Genomic DNA, 20,221 nt, shown 5'->3' with positions numbered 1-20,221 from the left:
ATCCCATAGAATAAGGTGACCGGCTAGGCCTTACATCCCATAGAACACGGTGACCGGCTAGACCTTACATCCCATAGAACACGGTGACCGGCTAGGCCTTACATCCCATAGAACACGGTGACCAGCTAGGCCTTACATCCCATAGAACATGGTGACCAGCTAGGCCTTACATCCCATAGAACATGGTGACCGTCTAGGCCTTACATCACATAGAACATGGTGACCAGCTAGGCCTTACATCACATAGAACATGGTGACCGTCTAGGCCTTACATCACATAGAACACGGTGGCTGGCTAGGCCTTACATGCCATAGAACACGGTGACCAGCTAGGCCTTACATCACGTACACTGTATTACTATCCAGCCTGGAAAGATAAACATTTCTGTGATCCAGCCTGTAGCCATAGTGACGGGCTGAGCACTTGTTGCGTGTGGTGCCGTAAAGCGAGTCAGGGCGGTAGTGCTGCGTGCAGTGAGTATGGATGATCCAGCATGGCGGCATTGTAGGACTATATCATGAATATGGATGTTATTCTATCCGCCGATCCTCTAATCACTCTAATTACCCCTCCAGCCGCACACACCGATTACAGCCGCTCACAATTGCCGCTAATTAGACGGTATTAATTAGACGCAACGCCTCGCACAATCCGCCTATTAGCCAATAAGTATCAGCTCATTACTAGGAGAACAATCGCACTAAATAGCATCTCCATGTCTGGCGTCTAATGGAGGACTGCAACGTGTGTGTATATATATATATATATATATATATATACACACTGACTGCAATGTATGGTGGCCGAGGTCGTATATATATATATATATATATATATATATATATATATATATATATATATATATACTTACACTCAGCTATACACACTGCTGCTATAATGTGCATACACTTACACTCAGGTATACACACTGCTGCTATAATGTGCCTGCACTTATACTCATCTATACACACTGCTGCTAAAAAGTGCCTGCACTCACACTCAGCTATACACACTGCTGCTATAATGTGCCTGCACTTACACTCAGCTATACACACTGCTGCTATAATGTGCCTACACTTACACTCAGCTATACACACTGCTGTATAAAAAAAATTCCTGTCTCCGTCCTCCTGCACAGCTCTGTGATGCTCACTTCCTGATTGGTCCATGCTGAACACACACCCCTCCCCCACTGCTGTCATGTGACCACAAAGACCTCTGACAGCAGCCCTGCTCTAGCCTGTTGTACTACACTACTGCATTATGGGGATCTGCAGTTCCTTCCTGTATCTACAACCTGCTGCTGTGGTATCAGGGTTATGCAGTTACTATACATTATACACCACATGCTGATTGCTATACTGTACAGTAACTTATATATCACATATCCAGCTGCTGTGTTATCAGGGTTATACAGTTACTATACATTATACACCACATGCTGATACTATACTGTACAGTAACTTATATATCACATATCCAGCTGCAGTGTTATCAGGGTTATACAGTTACTATACATTATACACCACATGCTGATTGCTATACTGTACAGTAACTTATATATCACATATCCAGCTGCTGTGTTATCAGGGTTATACAGTTACTATACATTATACACCACATGCTGCCATACTGTACAGTAACTTATATATCACATATCCAGCTGCTGCTGTGTTATCAGGGTTATACAGTTACTATACATTATACACCACATGCTGCCATACTGTACAGTAACTTATAATATCACATATCCAGCTGCTGTGTTATCAGGGTTATAGTTACTATACATTATTCACCACATGCTGATTGCTATCCTGTACAGTAACTTATATATCACATATCCAGCTGCAGTGTTATCAGGGTTATACAGTTACTATACATTATATACCACATGCTGATTGCTACACTGTACAGTAACTTATATATCACATATCCAGCTGCTGCTATGTTATCAGGGCTATGCAGTTACTATACATTATACACCACATGCTGCTATACTGTACAGTAACTTATATATCACATATCCAGCTGCTGTGTTATCAGGGTTATACAGTTACTATACATTATACACCACATGCTGCCATACTGTACAGTAACTTATAATATCACATATCCAGCTGCTGTGTTATCAGGGTTATACAGTTACTATACATTATTCACCACATGCTGATTGCTATCCTGTACAGTAACTTATATATCACATATCCAGCTGCAGTGTTATCAGGGTTATACAGTTACTATACATTATACACCACAGGCTGCTATACTGTACAGTAACATATATCACATATACAGATGCTGTGTTATCAGGGTTATACAGTTACTATACATTATACACCACATGCTGATTGCTATACTGTACAGTAACGTATATATCCCATATCCAGCTGCTGTGTTATCAGGGTTATACAGTTACTATACATTATACTCCACATGCTGATTGCTATACTGTACAGTAACTTATATATCACATATCCAGCTGCTGCTGTGTTATCAGGGTTATACAGTTACTATACATTATATACCACATGCTGATTGTTATACTGTACAGTAACTTATTTATCACATATCCAGCTGCAGTGTTATCAGGGTTATACAGTTACTATACATTATATACCACATGCTGATTGCTTTACTGTACAGTAACTTATTTATCACATATCCAGCTGCAGTGTTATCAGGGTTATACAGTTACTATACATTATACACCACATGCTGCTATACTGTACAGTAACTTATATATCACATATCCAGCTGCTGTGTTATCAGGGTTATACAGTTACTATACATTATATACCACATGCTGCTATACTGTACAGTAACTTATATATCACATATCCAGCTGCAGTGTTATCAGGGTTATACAGTTACTATACATTATACACCACATGCTGATTGTTATACTGTACAGTAACTTATATATCACATATACAGCTGCTGTGTTATCAGGGTTATGCAGTTACTACACATTATACACCACATGCTGCTATACTGTACAGTAACTTATATATCACATATCCAGCTGCAGTGTTATCAGGGTTATGCAGTTACTACACATTATACACCACATGGTGATTGCTATACTGTACAGTAACTTATAATATCACAGATTCTGCTGTTTCTAAATGTTTGCTTCATTTGTTTTACATGTTATTCAGAATAAAAGAATCATTATTTTTGGGGTGTGGAACCAATTGTCTGCATTTCTATGATTTCTTATGGAAAAATTTGCTTTGGTTTAAGAGTGATTTGGATTACAAGCGCAGTCTTGGAACGGATTATGCTTGTAATCCAAGGCACCACTGTACTTATTTTCCCACTCCACTTTCTGTATATAGCCTCCTCTCTCTATATACTCATCGCTCCTCTCTCTGTATATACTCCCCTCTCTATATACCCACCGCTCCTCTCTGTAATACATTTGCTGGATTATGAGAACATTTCCCGCACTCTGTATACAGGCATCAGATAACACAATAGGCTGTGTTTTACACAACAAGCGGGTTCTGATAGATGGAGATAATTTTGTGACCGTCCCTTCGGCTATTTCCCAGGAGTTAACTCTTTGAGGCTCAGAATGATGAAGGTTCTCACCTTGTGTAGGTCGCTGGTGCTGTTTCCTCCTATCCTTTATCTTATTATTGCCTATACTGTACATTATATGATACATGATCGGGTTGTGTCCTAACCTTCATCACAGAGACAAGTCGCCTCCCGATCCCGGTGACATGTAGTCCGCCACCCCTCTAGACCCCTTCTTCTGTGACGGTCACGTAATGCGGATCACTGCTGATCCTGCCGCTCCATAACCGTGACCCGAGCCTGGTGCGTGCCGCGCTGAGCCTGCATCTCTCCTCATCTGTTCTGCAGGCTGTCATCTGACATATTGTCCTTGCTGCTGGGAGAATCGGATGCTTCCATCTGAGAGCAATCAAGAATAGATAAAATCACATAATAAATCTTATAATTAAAAAAAAAAAAAAAAAAAGTTGAAAAAATTTTTTCCCTCGATTTCAATTTGCTTCTTCGAAGGTCGAAATCCTGAAGTGTCTATTGAACACTTTAGGTTGGACAATTTGACTCTTCAATATGACTCGTGTATTAGGGATAGGTAGACCCCAAACAGTTTGGCAAGTCCTATGCCAAGAATGAGCAAATCATACAATTTGCTGAAAAGACGTAAAAAAAAAAAAAAAACACAGCGTGTAAAACGCTGAAACAAAAGACCGAAGATTCGTCATGTTTTTATTTTCCCCCATTGCTTTTACTTCTTCGACAAAACAGTTTTCTGGTAAAAGTGAGCAAACAAAAGTGAGCTGGTAACAATGCCCGACGGAGACGCGCGAAGAAAACAATGGGAAACGCTGGAAAGACGCTGATGTTTAGCCAACGTCGATATATAGTGACAACTCCGTGTATACTCTCTGACTGCTCTGCGGTGTGATTACATATTAAGAACGTCAGGAGATCTGTTCATAGTCTGTCTGTGCCCGTCTAGTGCTTTGGGGCAGCAAACACACAGAGCATATGCTATAATCCGCACCATAGTGCAAAAGCCGGGGATTAGTGTGCCAACTCCAATCAACACTATCAGGGATAATTAAAGGGGAACTGACCAAGTGGGTAATCCAGAGTTGAGAAGTCATGACCGGCTGATCTATTGCTCTGGAACAGCTAGTCATGACTGCACAACCCTGGGCTCGATCGGTTAATCTCTCTTTAAAGGAAATCAGAAAACGACTTATTGTATAAATAATGTTTTTATGTTAAACATATTTTTAAAGAATTTTTGGTGACACTTTTCCTAATTTGCCATTTTTCTATCTATATTATAAAATAATTGTGATATCTTGCAGTTCTCATTCTCACCACTGGGGCTAAAACTAAGCTGAGACTTCCTATTGTGTCTGTGGTGATAAGAGGAGGCTGCTGTAAAGTGATCTGTACAGCATTGCAGCGTCATGTGACACCAGTAGAGACAATAGCAGCTCCCTGTGGAAAGACCTCTTCACAGGTCACAGAGCACGCTCAGTAATGTTTCACATTCATCTCAAGGGGAAGGGTCTGTCTTTTGTTGTCTATGTCCATGAGTCTTGCTGTAAAGTATGTCACTAAATACTGTTAAAAGCTCTGGCAAGATGGCCGCCCCCATAACCCTGCACAAAAAGTGAAATAAAAAAAAATTACAGTCAGAAAATAGAAGCAGATTAGAATAAAAGATTTTTCTTTTTTGTATCTGACTCTAATTAGTAAAAGAAAATTTAGGTGACACATTCCCTTTAAATATCCTTAGCCTTTGCACCATGGTGCGGATTATTATTGTTACTGGCATGTTTCTAGTTGTATTTTGTTCCTTTATTTCAGTTTGCTGGCTTCTAGTTTGGTCTTGCTGACGTCTCTGGGTTGGTTTCTTGTTTAGTCTTGCTGACGTCTCGGGGTCCTGGTGCCTGTTTGTGGCTCTGTTCGGGGTAATTTGCAGGTTATTATAGGGACGTCTTTAGGGACGGTGCGGCTCGGTGGTGTTGAGGGATTAATCTGGGGAAAGTTTATGGGATATTGGCTCAGGTCAGTACGTGTAGCTGTTCCTGTTCATCATCTTCGGCGTCCTTCCCGGCTGCCATTCATCATCATCCGCTTCTTGTCGTCTATTGATGAGTTGCTATTCTTGTTCTTGTTACCTGTCAGCGCTGATACGTGCTTTGTATGTTTCTTTCTTGTGACTGTCTGGTTGTTATACAATTCGTCTGTAAATCCTGGAGATATCTGAGCACACTTAGGAGCCAGGAGAGGTGACTGCTATAGGAGACGTCCTGTTCTGCCATATAGTGACACGTTGGCCTCTTTACAATGAAGACTGCCACCATTCTCTGTATAGACCGACTGCTGTGCTGCCTATATAAACTGAATGACTGTGTATGGTACTGTTATAGTGACACAATAGCAGGCTCTGGTATAGGGGCACTGTGTATGGCACTGTTATGGTGACACTATGGCAGGCTCTGGTATAGGGGCACTGTGTATGGCACTGTTATAGTAACACTGGCAGGCTGATATAGGGGCACTGTGTATGGCACTGTTATGGTGACACTATGGCAGGCTCTGGTATAGGGGCACTGTGTATGGCACTGTTATAGTGACACTGGCAGGCTGATATAGGGGCACTGTGTATGGCACTGTTATAGTGACACTGGCAGGCTGATATAGGGGCACTGTGTATGGCACTGTTAAAGTGACACTATGGCAGACTCTGGTATAGGGGCACTGTGTATAGCACTGTTATAGTGACACTGGCAGGCTGATATAGGGGCACTGTGTATGGCACTGTTAAAGTGACACTATGGCAGGCTCTGGTATGAACTGTCCCATACTCTTTTATAGGTACACCGTGTATGGCACTGTTACGGGGGCACTATGTATTGCATTGCTATAGGGGCACTATGAACCACATGATATGATATGGTTGACTCTGTTACATGGGCACTATGGATGGCATTGGGCACTGTGTAGGTCACTGTTAGGGGGCTTCACCAGCCAGCTATGATAGGGTATGAGGGGCACTGTTATGGGCACACTGTGTAGGCCACGTATGATAAGGTATGAGGGGCACTGTTATGGGCACACTGTGTAGGCCACGCATGATAAGGTATGAGGGGCACTGTTATGGGCACACTGTGTACGTCACTGTTAGGGGGCAGACCCTGTTTTTTTAAGACAAATCAGGAGCCTGATGTTAATCACTGACTGAATACTAATGAAGCCCCCTCCGTTATGCCTCTGTGTGTACTATAAAGACTATGAAGGTGCCCACACACATCAGTCAGGCTGGGCCGGCCACCTGCTGTATATGGGGGCGCCGGTACACTGCTGACAGAGGAGTCTGATGGGGTCGATGGGGTAACGGTATAGATGGCAGCAGGCCTAGGGCAGTGACATGGTTAATGGCGTTTCCATGGTGATGAAGGACTGTGAAGGGGCGAGTGTCAGGAACCCTAGTCTTGTATGGCAGTGGTGGGGTCCATGTCACAATCCCTGGGGGTCTGCGTCACTGAAAGGGTTAATATGTTCCTGGAAGGGGAAGAGGAAATCTTAACCACTGGGGTCCAATCAACTTCCTGTTTCCCCTGTGCAATGATCATAGCGATGCAGGGAGGGGATAGAGAGGACTGTGCAGCTATAACTGTATGGCCACATAGTTCTATGATCATAGAGATGAGTGCAGGGAGGGGATAGAGAGGACTGTGCAGCTGTAACTGTATGGCCACATAGTTCTATGATCATATATATGAGTGCAGGGAGGGGATAGAGAGGACTGTGCAGCTGTAACTGTATGGCCACATAGTTCTATGATCATAGAGATGAGTGCAGGGAGGGGATAGAGAGGACTGTGCAGCTGTAACTGTATGGCCACATAGTTCTATGATCATAGAGATGAGTGCAGGGAGGGGATAGAGAGGACTGTGCAGCTGTAACTGTATGGCCACATAGTTCTATGATCATAGAGATGAGTGCAGGGAGGGGATAGAGAGGACTGTGCAGCTGTAACTGTATGGCCACATAGTTCTATGATCATAGAGATGAGTGCAGGGAGGGGATAGAGAGGACTGTGCAGATGTAACTGTATGGCCACATAGTTCTATGATCATAGAGATGAGTGCAGGGAGGGGATAGAGAGGACTGTGCAGCTGTAACTGTATGGCCACAAAGTTCTATGATCATAGAGATGCAGGGAGGGGATAGAGAAGACTGTGCAGCTGTAACTGCATGGCCACACAGTTCTCTCTGTGATTTAGGGACGTTCTGTGGGCCCATTGTGTGGAGGGGTCGGCAGGATTGTGGTGGAGGAGGTCTGGTGGCCTCTCTGGATCAGGGGCCCAGTCACACGTGTGAGCGCTGAGACGCCTATAGCTGCCCCCCCCCCCTCCACCTATACAGTAATAACCGTGCCCCTCTCCTGCCTCTCCTGCCGCACAGCTAAAGCTGAAGCCTAATAACAGACACGGTTAATAACCACAGCAGCGGCGGCAGCATCCAGATGTACGTCCGCTCCATCACTCATTTATGTAATAAAAGACCAAACCAAAGCAAACACCATAATCACACACCATAATAATAACAGCAGCAGCAATAAAAACAACTAATAACAGTGTCCCTGTACCTCCACCAGCCCCACCGGCCCATCCCCCCCATCCAATAACAGGATAACCAACAATAATAACCAACAGCACAGCAATAATAATAACAACAACAACAACAACAACAGTGTCCCTGTACCTCCACCAGCCCCACCGGCCCATCCCCCCCATCCAATAACAGGATAACCAACAATAATAACCAACAGCACAGCAATAATAATAACAACAACAACTAATAACAGTGTCCCTGTACCTCCACCAGCCCCACCGGCAGATCCCCCCCATCCAATAACAGGATAACCAACAATAATAACCAACAGCACAGCAATAATAACAACAACTAATAACAGTGTCCCTGTACCTCCACCAGCCCGACCGGACCATCTCCCCCCCCATCCAATAACAGGATAACCAACAATAATAACCAACAGCACAGCAATAATAATAACAACAACTAACAGCAGTGTCCCTGTACCTCCACCAGCCCGACCGGCCCATCTCTCCCCCCCCCCCCCCCATCCAATAACAGGATAACCAACAATAATAACCAACAGCACAGCAATAATAATAACAACAACTAACAGCAGTGTCCCTGTACCTCCACCAGCCCCACCGGCCCATCTCCCCCCCCCCCCCATCCAATAACAGGATAACACACAATAATAACCAACAGCACAGCAATAATAATAACGACAACTAACAGCAGTGTCCCTGTACCTCCACCAGCCCCACCGGCCCATCTCCCCCCCCCCATCCAATAACAGGATAACCAGTAATAATAACCAACAGCACAGCAAGCAATAATAACCAACAGCACAGCAATAATAATAACAACAACAACAACTAATAACAGTGTCCCTGTACCTCCACCAGCCCCACCGGCCCATCTCCCCCCCATCCAATAACAGGATAACCAGCAATAATAACCAACAGCACAGCAAGCAATAATAACCAACAGCACAGCAATAATAATAACAACAACAACAACTAATAACAGTGTCCTTGTACCTCCACCAGCCCCACCGGCCCATCTCCCCCCCCCCATCTAATAACAGGAGCAATAATAATAATAGCCAACAGCACAGCAATAATAACAACAGCACAGCAAGCAATAATAACAACAACAACAACTAATAACAGTGTCCTTTTACCAACAGCACAGCAAGCAATAATAACCAACAGCACAGCAATAATAATAACAACAACAACTAATAACAGTGTCCCTGTACCTCCACCAGCCCCACCGGCCCATCTCCCCCCCCCCCCCCCATCCAATAACAGGATAACCAGCAATAATAACCAACAGCACAGCAAGCAATAATAACCAACAGCACAGCAATAATAATAACAACAACAACAACTAATAACAGTGTCCTTGTACCTCCACCAGCCCCACCGGCCCATCTCCCCCCCCCCCATCTAATAACAGGAGCAATAATAATAATAGCCAACAGCACAACAATAATAACAACAGCACAGCAAGCAATAATAACAACAACAACAACAACTTATAACAGTGTCCTTTTACCCCCACCGGCCCATGTCCCCCCCCCCATTCAATAACAGGAGCAATAATAATAATAACCAACAGCACAGCAATAATAATAATAACAACAGCAGCACAGCAACCAATAATAACCAACAGCACAGCAATAATAATAACAACAGCACAGCAATAATAATAACAACAACAGCACAGCAATAATAATAACAACAGCACAGCAAGCAATAATAACCAACAGCACAGCAATAATAATAACAACAGCACAGCAATAATAATAACAACAGCACAGCAAGCAATAATAACCAACAGCACAGCAATAATAATAACAGCACAGCAAGCAATAACCAAAAGCACAGCAAGCAATAATATACCCGCTTCCAGTATATAGGAGCCCGCTACCAGTATATAGGAGCCCACTACCAGTATATTGGAGCCCACTACCAGTATATAGGAGCCCCTACCAGTATATAGGAGCCCGTTACCAGTATATAGGAGCCCGCCACCAGTAAATAGGAACCCCTACCAGTATATAGGAGCCCACCACTAGTATATAGGAGCCCACCACCAGTATATAGGAGCCCGCTAGCAGTATATAGGAGCCCCTACTAGTATATAGGAGCCCACCACCAGTATATAGGAGCCCCTACCAGGATATAGGAGCCCCTACCAGTATATAGGAGTCCACCACCAGGATATAGGAGCCCATTACCAGTATACAGGAGCACACCACCAGTATACAGGAGCCCGCCACCAGGATATAGGAGCCCCCACCAGTATATAGGAGCCCCTAGCAGTATATAGGAGCCCACTACCAGGATATAGAAGCCCCTACCAGTATATAGGAGCCCACCACCAGTATATAGGAGCCCCTACCAGTATAAAGGAGCCCCTACCAGTATATAGGAGCCCACTACAAGGATATAGAAGCCCCTACCAGGATATAGGAGCCCACTACCAGGATATAGGAGCCCACTACCAGGATATAGGAGCCTGCTACCAGGATATAGGAGCCCCTACCAGTATATAGGAGCCCCTACCAGGATATAGGAGCCCACTACCAGGATATAGGAGCCCCTACCAGTATATAGGAGCCCCTACCAGGATATAGGAGCCGCTACCAGTATATAGGAGCCCCTACCAGGATATAGGAGCCCCTACTAGTATATAGGAGACCCTACCAGTATATAGGAGCCGCTACCAGTATATAGGAGCCCCTACCAGGATATAGGAGCACACCACCAGTATATAGGAGCCCCTACCAGTATATAGGAGCCCCTACCAGTATATAGGAGCCCCTACCAGTATATAGGAGTCCCTACCAGTATATAGGAGCCCGCCACCAGTATATAGGAGCCCCTACCAGTATATAGGAGTCCCTACCAGGATATAGGAGCCCCTACCAGTATATAGGAGCCCCTACTAGTATATAGGAGCCCACTACCAGTATATAGGAGCCCCTACCAGTATATAGGAGCCCACCACCAGTATATAGGAGCCCCTACCAGTATATAGGAGCCCGCCACCAGTATATAGGAACCCCTACCAGTATATAGGAGCCAATACCAGTATATAGGAGCCCACTACAAGGATATAGAAGCCCCTACCAGTATATAGGAGCCTCTACCAGGATATAGGAGCCCCTACCAGTATATAGGAGCCCCTACTAGTATATAGGAGCCCACTACCAGTATATAGGAGCCCCTACCAGTATATAGGAGCCCACCACCAGTATATAGGAGCCCCTACCAGTATATAGGAGCCCCTACCAGGATATAGGAGCCCCTACCAGGATATAGGAGCACACCACCAGTATATAGGAGCCCCTACCAGTATATAGGAGCCCGCCACCAGTATATAGGAACCCCTACCAGTATATAGGAGCCAATACCAGTATATAGGAGCCCCTACTAGTATATAGGAGCCCCTACCAGGATATAGGAGCCCCTACCAGTATAAAGGAGCCCCTACCAGTCAATAGGAGCACACCACCAGTATATAGGAGCCCCTACCAGTATATAGGAACCCGCCACCAGTATATAGGAGCCCCTACCAGGATATAGGAGCACACCACCAGTATATAGGAGCCCCTACTAGTATATAGAAGCCCCTGCCAGTATATAGGAGCCTCTACCATGATATAGGAGCCCCTACCAGGATATAGGAGCCCACTACCAGGATATAGGAGCCCCTACTAGGATATAGGAGCCCACCACCAGGATATAGGAGCCCGCCACCAGTATATAGGAGCCCGCCACCAGGATATAGGAGCCTGTTACCAGTATATAGGAGCCCGCCACCAGTATATAGGAGCCCCTACCAGTATATAGGAGCCCGCCACCAGGATATAGGAGCCCGTTACCAGTATATAGGAGCCCCTACCAGTATATAGGAGCCCACTACCAGTATATAGGAGCCCACTACCAGCATATAGGAGCCCGCCACCAGCATATAGGAGCCCCTACCAGTATATAGGAGCCCACTACCAGCATATAGGAGCCCGCCACCAGCATATAGGAGCCCCTACCAGTATATAGGAGCCCGTTACTAGTATATAGGAGCCCGCCACCAGTATATAGGAGCCCCTACCAGTATATAGGAGCCCACCACCAGTATATAGGAGCCCACCACCAGTATATAGGAGCCCACCACCAGTATATAGGATCCCCTACCAGTATATAGGAGCCCACCACCAGTATATAGGAGCCCCTACCAGTATATAGGAGCCCACCACCAGTATATAGGAGCCCGCCACCAGCATATAGGAGCCCCTACCAGTATATAGGAGCCCCTACCAGTATATAGGAGCCCCTACCAGTATATAGGAGCCCCTACCAGTATATAGGAGCCCCTACCAGTATATAGGAGCCCACCACCAGTATATAGAAGCTCACCACCAGTATATAGGAGCCCCTACCAGTATATAGGAGCCCACCACCAGTATATAGGAGCCCACCACCAGTATATAGGAGCCCCTACCAGTATATAGGAGCCCCTACCAGTATATAGGAGCCCCTACCAGTATATAGGAGCCCACCACCAGTATATAGGAGCCCCTACCAGTATATAGGAGCCCACCACCAGTATATAGGAGCCCACCACCAGTATATAGGAGCCCCTACCAGTATATAGGATCCCCTACCAGTATATAGGAGCCCGCCACCAGTATATAGGAGCCCATTACCAGTATACAGGAGCACACCACCAGTATATAGGAGCCCCTACCAGTATATAGGAGCCCCTACCAGTATATAGGAGCCCGCCACCAGTATATAGGAGCCTGCCACCAGTATATAGGAGCCCCTACCAGGATATAGGAGCCCACCACCAGTATATAGGAGCCCCTACCAGTATATAGGAGCCCGCCACCAGTATATAGGAGCCCCTACCAGTATATAGGAGCCCCTACTAGTATATAGGAGCCCCTACCAGTATATAGGAGCCTCTACTAGTATATAGGAGCCCGCCACCAGTATATAGGAGCCCACCACCAGTATATAGGAGCCCCTACCAGTATATAGGAGCCCCTACTAGTATATAGGAGCCCGCCACCAGTATATAGGAGCCCCTACCAGTATATAGGAGCCCCTACTAGTATATAGGAGCCCACCACCAGCCAGGAGCTTCCACACTTATTATACTTCCCCTTACAACCAGACTCTTCTGAATGGAGTTGAGGACACAAAGCCCAATGGACTGTATCACACAGGATGGGATTAGATACACATCCTAACAGACAGCATCACATATAATAGGATTAGATACATCAGCTAAGCGGACAGCATCACACACAGGATTAGATAATTAGCACAGAGACAATGTGATACATTACAGGATTAGATACACATCGTTACAGACATTATCACAAGTTACAGGATTAGATACAGCAGCTCAGAGGACAGTATCACACAGGATTACATGCTCATGTCAGCAGACGGTATCACACATGATATGATTAGATACACAGTTTAACAGCCGGTATCAAACATGATATGTTTAGATACACAGTTTAACATACGGTATCACACATGATATGATTAGATACACAGTTTAACAGCAGGTATCTGCATGGTATGATTAGATACACAGTTTAACAGACGGTATCAGACATGATGTGATTAGATACACAGTTTAACAGACAGTATCACACATATGATTAGATACACAGTTTAACAGACGGTATCACACATGATATGATTAGATACACAGTTTACAGACAGTATCACACATATGATTAGATACACAGTTTAACAGACGGTATCACACATGATATGATTAGATACACAGTTTACAGACAGTATCACACAATATGATTAGATACACAGGTTAACAGACGGTATCACACATGATATGATTAGATACACAGTTTACAGACAGTATCACACAATATGATTAGATACACAGGTTAACAGACGGTATCACACATGATATGATTAGATACACAGTTTAACAGACGGTATCACGCATGATATGATTAGATACACAGTTTGACAGACAGTATCACACACGATATGATTAGATACACAGTTTGACAGACGGTATCACACATGACAGCGCCTTTATCCCTACTGCAGCATCTGTGTTCCCTCCAGGCAGCCACAACAGGATTGGATACATCAGCAGAGCAGGCAGTGTCCCACAGGATCGGATACGCAGTTCAGCACACAGTATAATGCATTATAGGATTAGATACAAATTTAGCAAACAGTATCACATATGATGGGATTGGAAGCACCGTCTTATCGGGCAGTATTATACACGGTAGGCTGTGGCTTTATAGACAGTATCATATAGGCCGGGATTAGATACAGCAGCTCAGTAGTGTCACACATAGTAATGGATACTGAGCTCCAGAGGAAGTGGTATCACACCTGATAAGATTAGATACTTACACAGTATTATATAGGCCGGGATTAGATACAGCAGCTCAGCAGATAGTGTCACACATAGTAATGGATACTGAGCTCCGGAGGAAGTGGTATCACACCTGATAAGATTAGATACTCACACAGTATCTTACATGTTAGGTCTAGATCATATCATGCATAAAGGGATTAGATTAACCGACACAGCAGAGAGTATCACACATGATGGGATTAGATACACTAGATTATCAGACAAATCTGGTAGAGCAGACAATGTTACATATGAAGGGATTAGATACAGCAGCTCAGCAGGCAGTATGACAGATGATAGGCTTTGATACATGAGCTCGGATACAGTATCACACATGACAGGATAAGATACAGCAGCTCAGCAGACTATCACACATGATATTATTAGATACGCTGTCAGAGTAGATAGTATCACACATGAGAGGATCACATACATCAACTGATGGGACAGTATTACATAGGACAGGATTAGATACATCTGCTGAGCAGCCAGTATTACATAGGACAGGATTAGATATAGCGGACAATATCACACATTATAGGCTTAGATACATAAGCCCAGCAGGCAGTATCACAGGCAACAGACCTAGATGCATCAGCTCAGCAGATAATATCACACCTGATAGGCTTAGATACATGAACTGAGCAGACAGTATCACATACTGCAGACTAAGATACATGATCTCAGCAGACAGTATCACACCCTATAGGCTTAGATACATTAGCAGATATTACATAGGACAGGGCTGTGTGTCCCCGGCGGCCGCCTCTCTCCCAGCAGTATGGTGCCAGTGTTTGCTGCCAGCCTTCCCACATCTCTGCCCATCAGCAGACGGTATCACACCCTATAGGCTTAGATACATTAGCAGATATTACATAGGACAGAGCTGTGTGTCCCCGGCGGCCGCCTCTCTCCCAGCAGTATGGTGCCAGTGTTTGCTGCCAGCCTTCCCACATCTCTGCCCATCAGCAGACGGTATCACACCCTATAGGCTTAGATACACCAGCAGATATTACATAGGACAGAGCTGTGTGTCCCCGGCAGCCGCCTCTCTCCCAGCAGTATGGTGCCAGTGTTTGCTGCCAGCCTTCCCACATCTCTGCCCATCAGCAGACGGTATCACACCCTATAGGCTTAGATACACCAGCAGATATTACATAGGACAGGGCTGTGTGTCCCCGGCGGCCGCCTCTCTCCCAGCAGTATGGTGCCAGTGTTTGCTGCCAGCCTTCCCACATCTCTGCCCATCAGCAGATGCCAGGTGTGTGGGTGACTGCTCCCCCTCCCAGAAATATTGAGTTGTCAGCATTGTACAGTCTCTATACTCGGTAGACTACTACAAGGAGCATAATAAAGCTCTATGGACGCTGCCATGTAACCGTATTGTAGTGCCATGCTGGAGTCCAGTCCATAACCAGATGTCACCACATCCTCCCCCATCCTTTGTCTTGTCACGTTCCTTTGTCCTATCTCTTGACTGGACTAGTCCACTGTGCATCACAATAGAAGGGGGGGGGGGGGGGTGTTAAATGAATGGGGTGAAGGGGTGAGGGGGCACTCATGCTCTTCTGCTTTCTCCTATCACATACATGGTGCTGCCCCCTACAGGTACTAATTTAAGCACCATTATTTTGTTGCACTTCAATAAGTCCTCGCCTCCCTCCCCCCACAAAGCACTGCGGGAAGAATGAAGTTAGGAAACTTTCTAATGTAAGACCTCTGGTCTCTGTCAGTGAATGGAAACAGTCTCTGTGTATGCTATCCTAACCCAGTCCTGCTGATACAGCTGAGGGTTTGTTACAATGTCTCGGCCTACATCCCACAGCAGCAGAGATGTGTCTCCTTTTGGGTCTCCACTGTTTATCTGCACTGGTACAATGTAACAAACCCTCAGCACAGGAGAGATGCCGGTATGGGGGCACTGACTATGACTGTTATGGGGGCACTATGACTGTTATGGGGGCACTATCGCTGTTTTGGGGGCACTGAATATCACTGTAATGGGGGACTATCCCTGTTATGGGGGCACTATCCCTGTTATGGGAGCACTGACTATCACTGTTATGGGGGACTATCCCTGTTATGGGGGCAATATCGCTGTTATGGGGGCACTGACTATCACTGTTATGGGGGCCCTGACTATAACTGTTATGGGGGCCCTGACTATCAATGTTATGGGGGCCCTGACTATCAATGTTATGGGGGCACTGATTATTGCTCTTATGGGGGCACTATCCCTGTTATGGGGGCACTGATTATCGCTGTTATGGGGGCACTATGACTGTTATGGGGGCCCTGACTATAACTGTTATGGGGGCATTATCCCTGTTATGGGGGCACTATCCCTGTTATGGGGGCACTATCACTGTTATGGGAGCACTGACTATCACTGTTATGGGGGACTATCCCTGTTATGGGGGCAATATCGCTGTTATGGGGGCCCTGACTATAACTGTTATGGGGGCATTATCCCTGTTATGGGGGCACTATCCCTGTTATGGGGGCACTATCACTGTTATGGGAGCACTGACTATCACTGTTATGGGGGACTATCCCTGTTATGGGGGCAATATCGCTGTTATGGGGGCCCTGACTATAACTGTTATGGGGGCCCTGACTATCAATGTTATGGGGGCACTGATTATTGCTCTTATGGGGGCACTATCCCTGTTATGGGGGCACTGATTATCGCTGTTATGGGGGCACTATGACTGTTATGGGGGCCCTGACTATAACTGTTATGGGGGCATTATCCCTGTTATGGGGGCACTATCCCTGTTATGGGGGCACTATCCCTGTTATGGGGGCACTGATTATCGCTGTTATGGGGGCACTATCCCTGTTATGGGGGCACCATCCCTGTTATGGGGGCACTGTTTGATGCTATATATGCTGGGAGAGCTGGGTGCAGACCCCGGTTGGCCTCCATGTATTGACCACCCAGCTTTCCCAGCAGCAGATAGAAGTCTATAAGCCATGGCTGGTGTATACAAAGTGATATTACATGTATGTCTTCTCCTCTCTCCCGCAGGTTTCAGGATGCTGAGGGATACGTCCTATATCCACAGATCGGGGACCGCTTGGACTTGTTGTGCCCTCGCTCCGAGCCTCGGGGCCCTTTCTCCTCCTCCCCCTATGAATATTATAAGCTTTACCTGGTGGGCACGGAAGAGGAGGTGGTAACATGTTCTGTCCTGCGGACGCCCAACCTCCTCCTCACCTGCGATCGCCCCGGGCAAGACCTCCGCTTTACCATCAAATTCCAGGAGTACAGCCCCAACCTGTGGGGTCACGAGTTCAAATCCCACCGGGACTACTACATCATCGGTGAGTCGTGACGTCATAATAGAGGATTAACCCTCCAGCCTTCAATGGTAGGAGGGGGAGGGGGGGCGCTATTGCATTGATGTCTTTGGAGATAATAAAAAAAAATGTGAAAGGTTAAAAGTGGTACTGCAGCTGAAAGAAGCAAACTGTGGTAAGATTGGAGATAGAAGAGTACACCCTTATAGGAATTATTACTACCCCTTTAAATGACTGTACTTGGCGATGGTACAAAACCAGATGAAGGCTGATGTTGTGCACGGCCTTCGCCTAAGGGGGCTGTGCAGGAAAGAAAAAAACATGGCTGCTTCCTACCTAAACATTACGACACATGACTCCAGAGCAGGGGTAGGGAACCTTGGCTCTCCGGCTCCTGCTAAACTACAACACCCATCATGCCTGGACAGCCAAAGCTTTACCTTTGGCTGTCCAGACATGATAGGAGTTGTAATTTTGCAACAGCCGGAGAGCAAAGGTTCCCTACCCCTGCTCCAGAAGAAGTGTATGGTATTGCCGCACAGCCCTGTTAAAGGGGTTGTTCACAATTTTTTTTTTTCAAGTCAACTGGTGCTAGAGATAGTGACAGAGATTTGTAATTTAATTCTATAAAAAAAAAAAATCTCAAATCTCCCAGTACTTATCAGCTGCTGTATGCCCTACAGGAAGTTGTGTATTCTTTCCATTCTCTGCTGCCACCTCTGTCCATGTCAGGAACTGTCCAGAGCAGCAGCAAATCCCCATAGAAAACCTCCCCTGCTCTGGACATGACATGGACAGAGGTGGCAGCAGAGAGCACTGTGTCAAACTGGAAAGAACACACCATTTCCTTCAGGACACACAGCAGCTGATTAGTACAGGAAGACTTGAGTTTGGTAACAGAAGCAATCTCTGGCACTTTCTGGCACCAGCTGATTTAAAATAAAAATAAAAATTGGTAAATAACCCCTTTAACATAGATGGGACAGAACTGCAATACCAGACACAACCTGTGGACAGGTATGGCACTGTTCCCATAGCAAAGTTTACAACTGGATGACGCTTCCCTCCAGGCCACTTTTACATCAACAATCCAGGACTACTAGTAAGTGCTAGCACCTGTAGTGACCAGCCAGTGCTGGGCCTCCCATGTAAGAAGTCCCAATGACCAGGTAGAGTAATGTTCTGGAAGGATCTGTCCCAGTGCCATGACCACCACTGGTGGATAGGCGCCAGTATGGCAGGTTACTCCAATAAACCTGTAGTGTATACAGACCTTACACATCGCTCTACCAGTCATCTGGAGATCAGCAGCATCATAGTGATCTTTCTGTGAGGAAAGTGACTGTCCCCCCCGGCTTCCATCCCCCTCCCCTATCTCATCCTGTGGTCCTTCTCTGCACCATTCCTAGAATACGTTGGTGTCGCCGTTCCCCTCCCCACCATCTCGCCTGCCAGCCTCTCCCTCCATACTCTGCTGCACTTCCCCTCGGGGTGCTCTTGTTTGCTGTGCCAGCGAGCGGAAATAACAAGCTCTGACATTTAGGTCAGGAATAGAGTGTGGGGGGGGGGGGGGGGGAGACACGGCGGGGAGGCCGGGAGGAACGTCCGTCTACCTCTCACACTCATCATCACCACCACCAGACTCACTTACCTGCTGCTCATTGCCACACGCCTCCGTATAGGGAGTCATTAAGAAGTCATTTGCCTATTTTCTAATCCGATGGTCATGTGATGGTCACATGATTCACATTCGGTTGGATTACCGTAAGTTGGCATTTCCCTTTACAATAAATCTGGTGCATGTTGCTCCACCAATTCACCAATGGATGTTGTATTCCCAGAAACTTTCCTGTCTGGCTGCCCTTCTGAGAAGCAAGGGACAATCCAATGCCACAATCCATCAGCCACGAGTAGTGTAGAACAGACTTGCCGAACTGTTCGGGTTCGGCAACGTTCTCCAAAATCGAACGTTCAGCATATGACTCCCGGCAGCTGCCCTAGGGAGTCCTGGAGAAGATGGACACAGCCATAGGCCATAGGCTGTATCTTATATCCTAGATGGGGGGGGGGCACTATGACATGAGCAAGGTCCTTCTGAAGCATCTACACCAAAACTTACATACAATCAAGGTGGCTAAGGAACTGTACACATGCCGTAACATCCACTCCTGCCTTATCCTACAGATCTATATGGTTTTCCTTCTTCTGTTCCTGCACTTCTCTGCCCTTTCATGTCTCCACCTGTTCCTCATATCCCAGTCTACTCTTCTATATACAAACACCTCTCTATACTTCCTTTCACCTACAGACTATACAAACTTCAGGATCTTTTCATGTAAACATTCGTTACTTACAAGACCGACTTTTGGTCATGTCCTCATCTACAAT

The 20,221-nt window shown here is 45.9% G+C and overlaps 1 protein-coding gene and 1 long non-coding RNA gene across 3 annotated transcripts in view; one reads left to right on the top strand and one right to left on the bottom strand.

Moving 5' to 3' along the window:
• The window catches only part of LOC138770123 (uncharacterized), a 101,922-nt gene that overhangs the window by 28,109 nt on the left and 53,592 nt on the right, over positions 1-20,221 (bottom strand). Inside the window, exon 3 of the long non-coding RNA XR_011359404.1 lies at positions 3,691-3,922. This is a non-coding gene — a long non-coding RNA (uncharacterized lncRNA). The remainder of the gene's footprint in view (positions 1-3,690; positions 3,923-20,221) is intronic.
• Positions 1-20,221, top strand: part of EFNB3 (ephrin B3) — a 59,210-nt gene that overhangs the window by 21,186 nt on the left and 17,803 nt on the right. The window contains exons 1-2 of one of the 2 annotated variants that reach the window (XM_069949049.1): positions 14,593-15,646; positions 17,562-17,857. In XM_069949049.1, coding sequence (XP_069805150.1) covers positions 15,594-15,646; positions 17,562-17,857 — 349 coding nt within the window. In that variant the 5' untranslated portion in view covers positions 14,593-15,593. Of the gene's footprint in view, positions 1-14,592; positions 15,647-17,561; positions 17,858-20,221 lie in introns of those variants that run through there. The other variant, XM_069949041.1, reaches the window with a different exon arrangement.

Source organism: Dendropsophus ebraccatus, chromosome 1, assembly GCF_027789765.1.
Source record: "Dendropsophus ebraccatus isolate aDenEbr1 chromosome 1, aDenEbr1.pat, whole genome shotgun sequence".
Lineage (NCBI taxonomy): Eukaryota > Metazoa > Chordata > Amphibia > Anura > Hylidae > Dendropsophus > Dendropsophus ebraccatus.
This window is presented reverse-complemented; position numbering and strand designations above follow the sequence as displayed.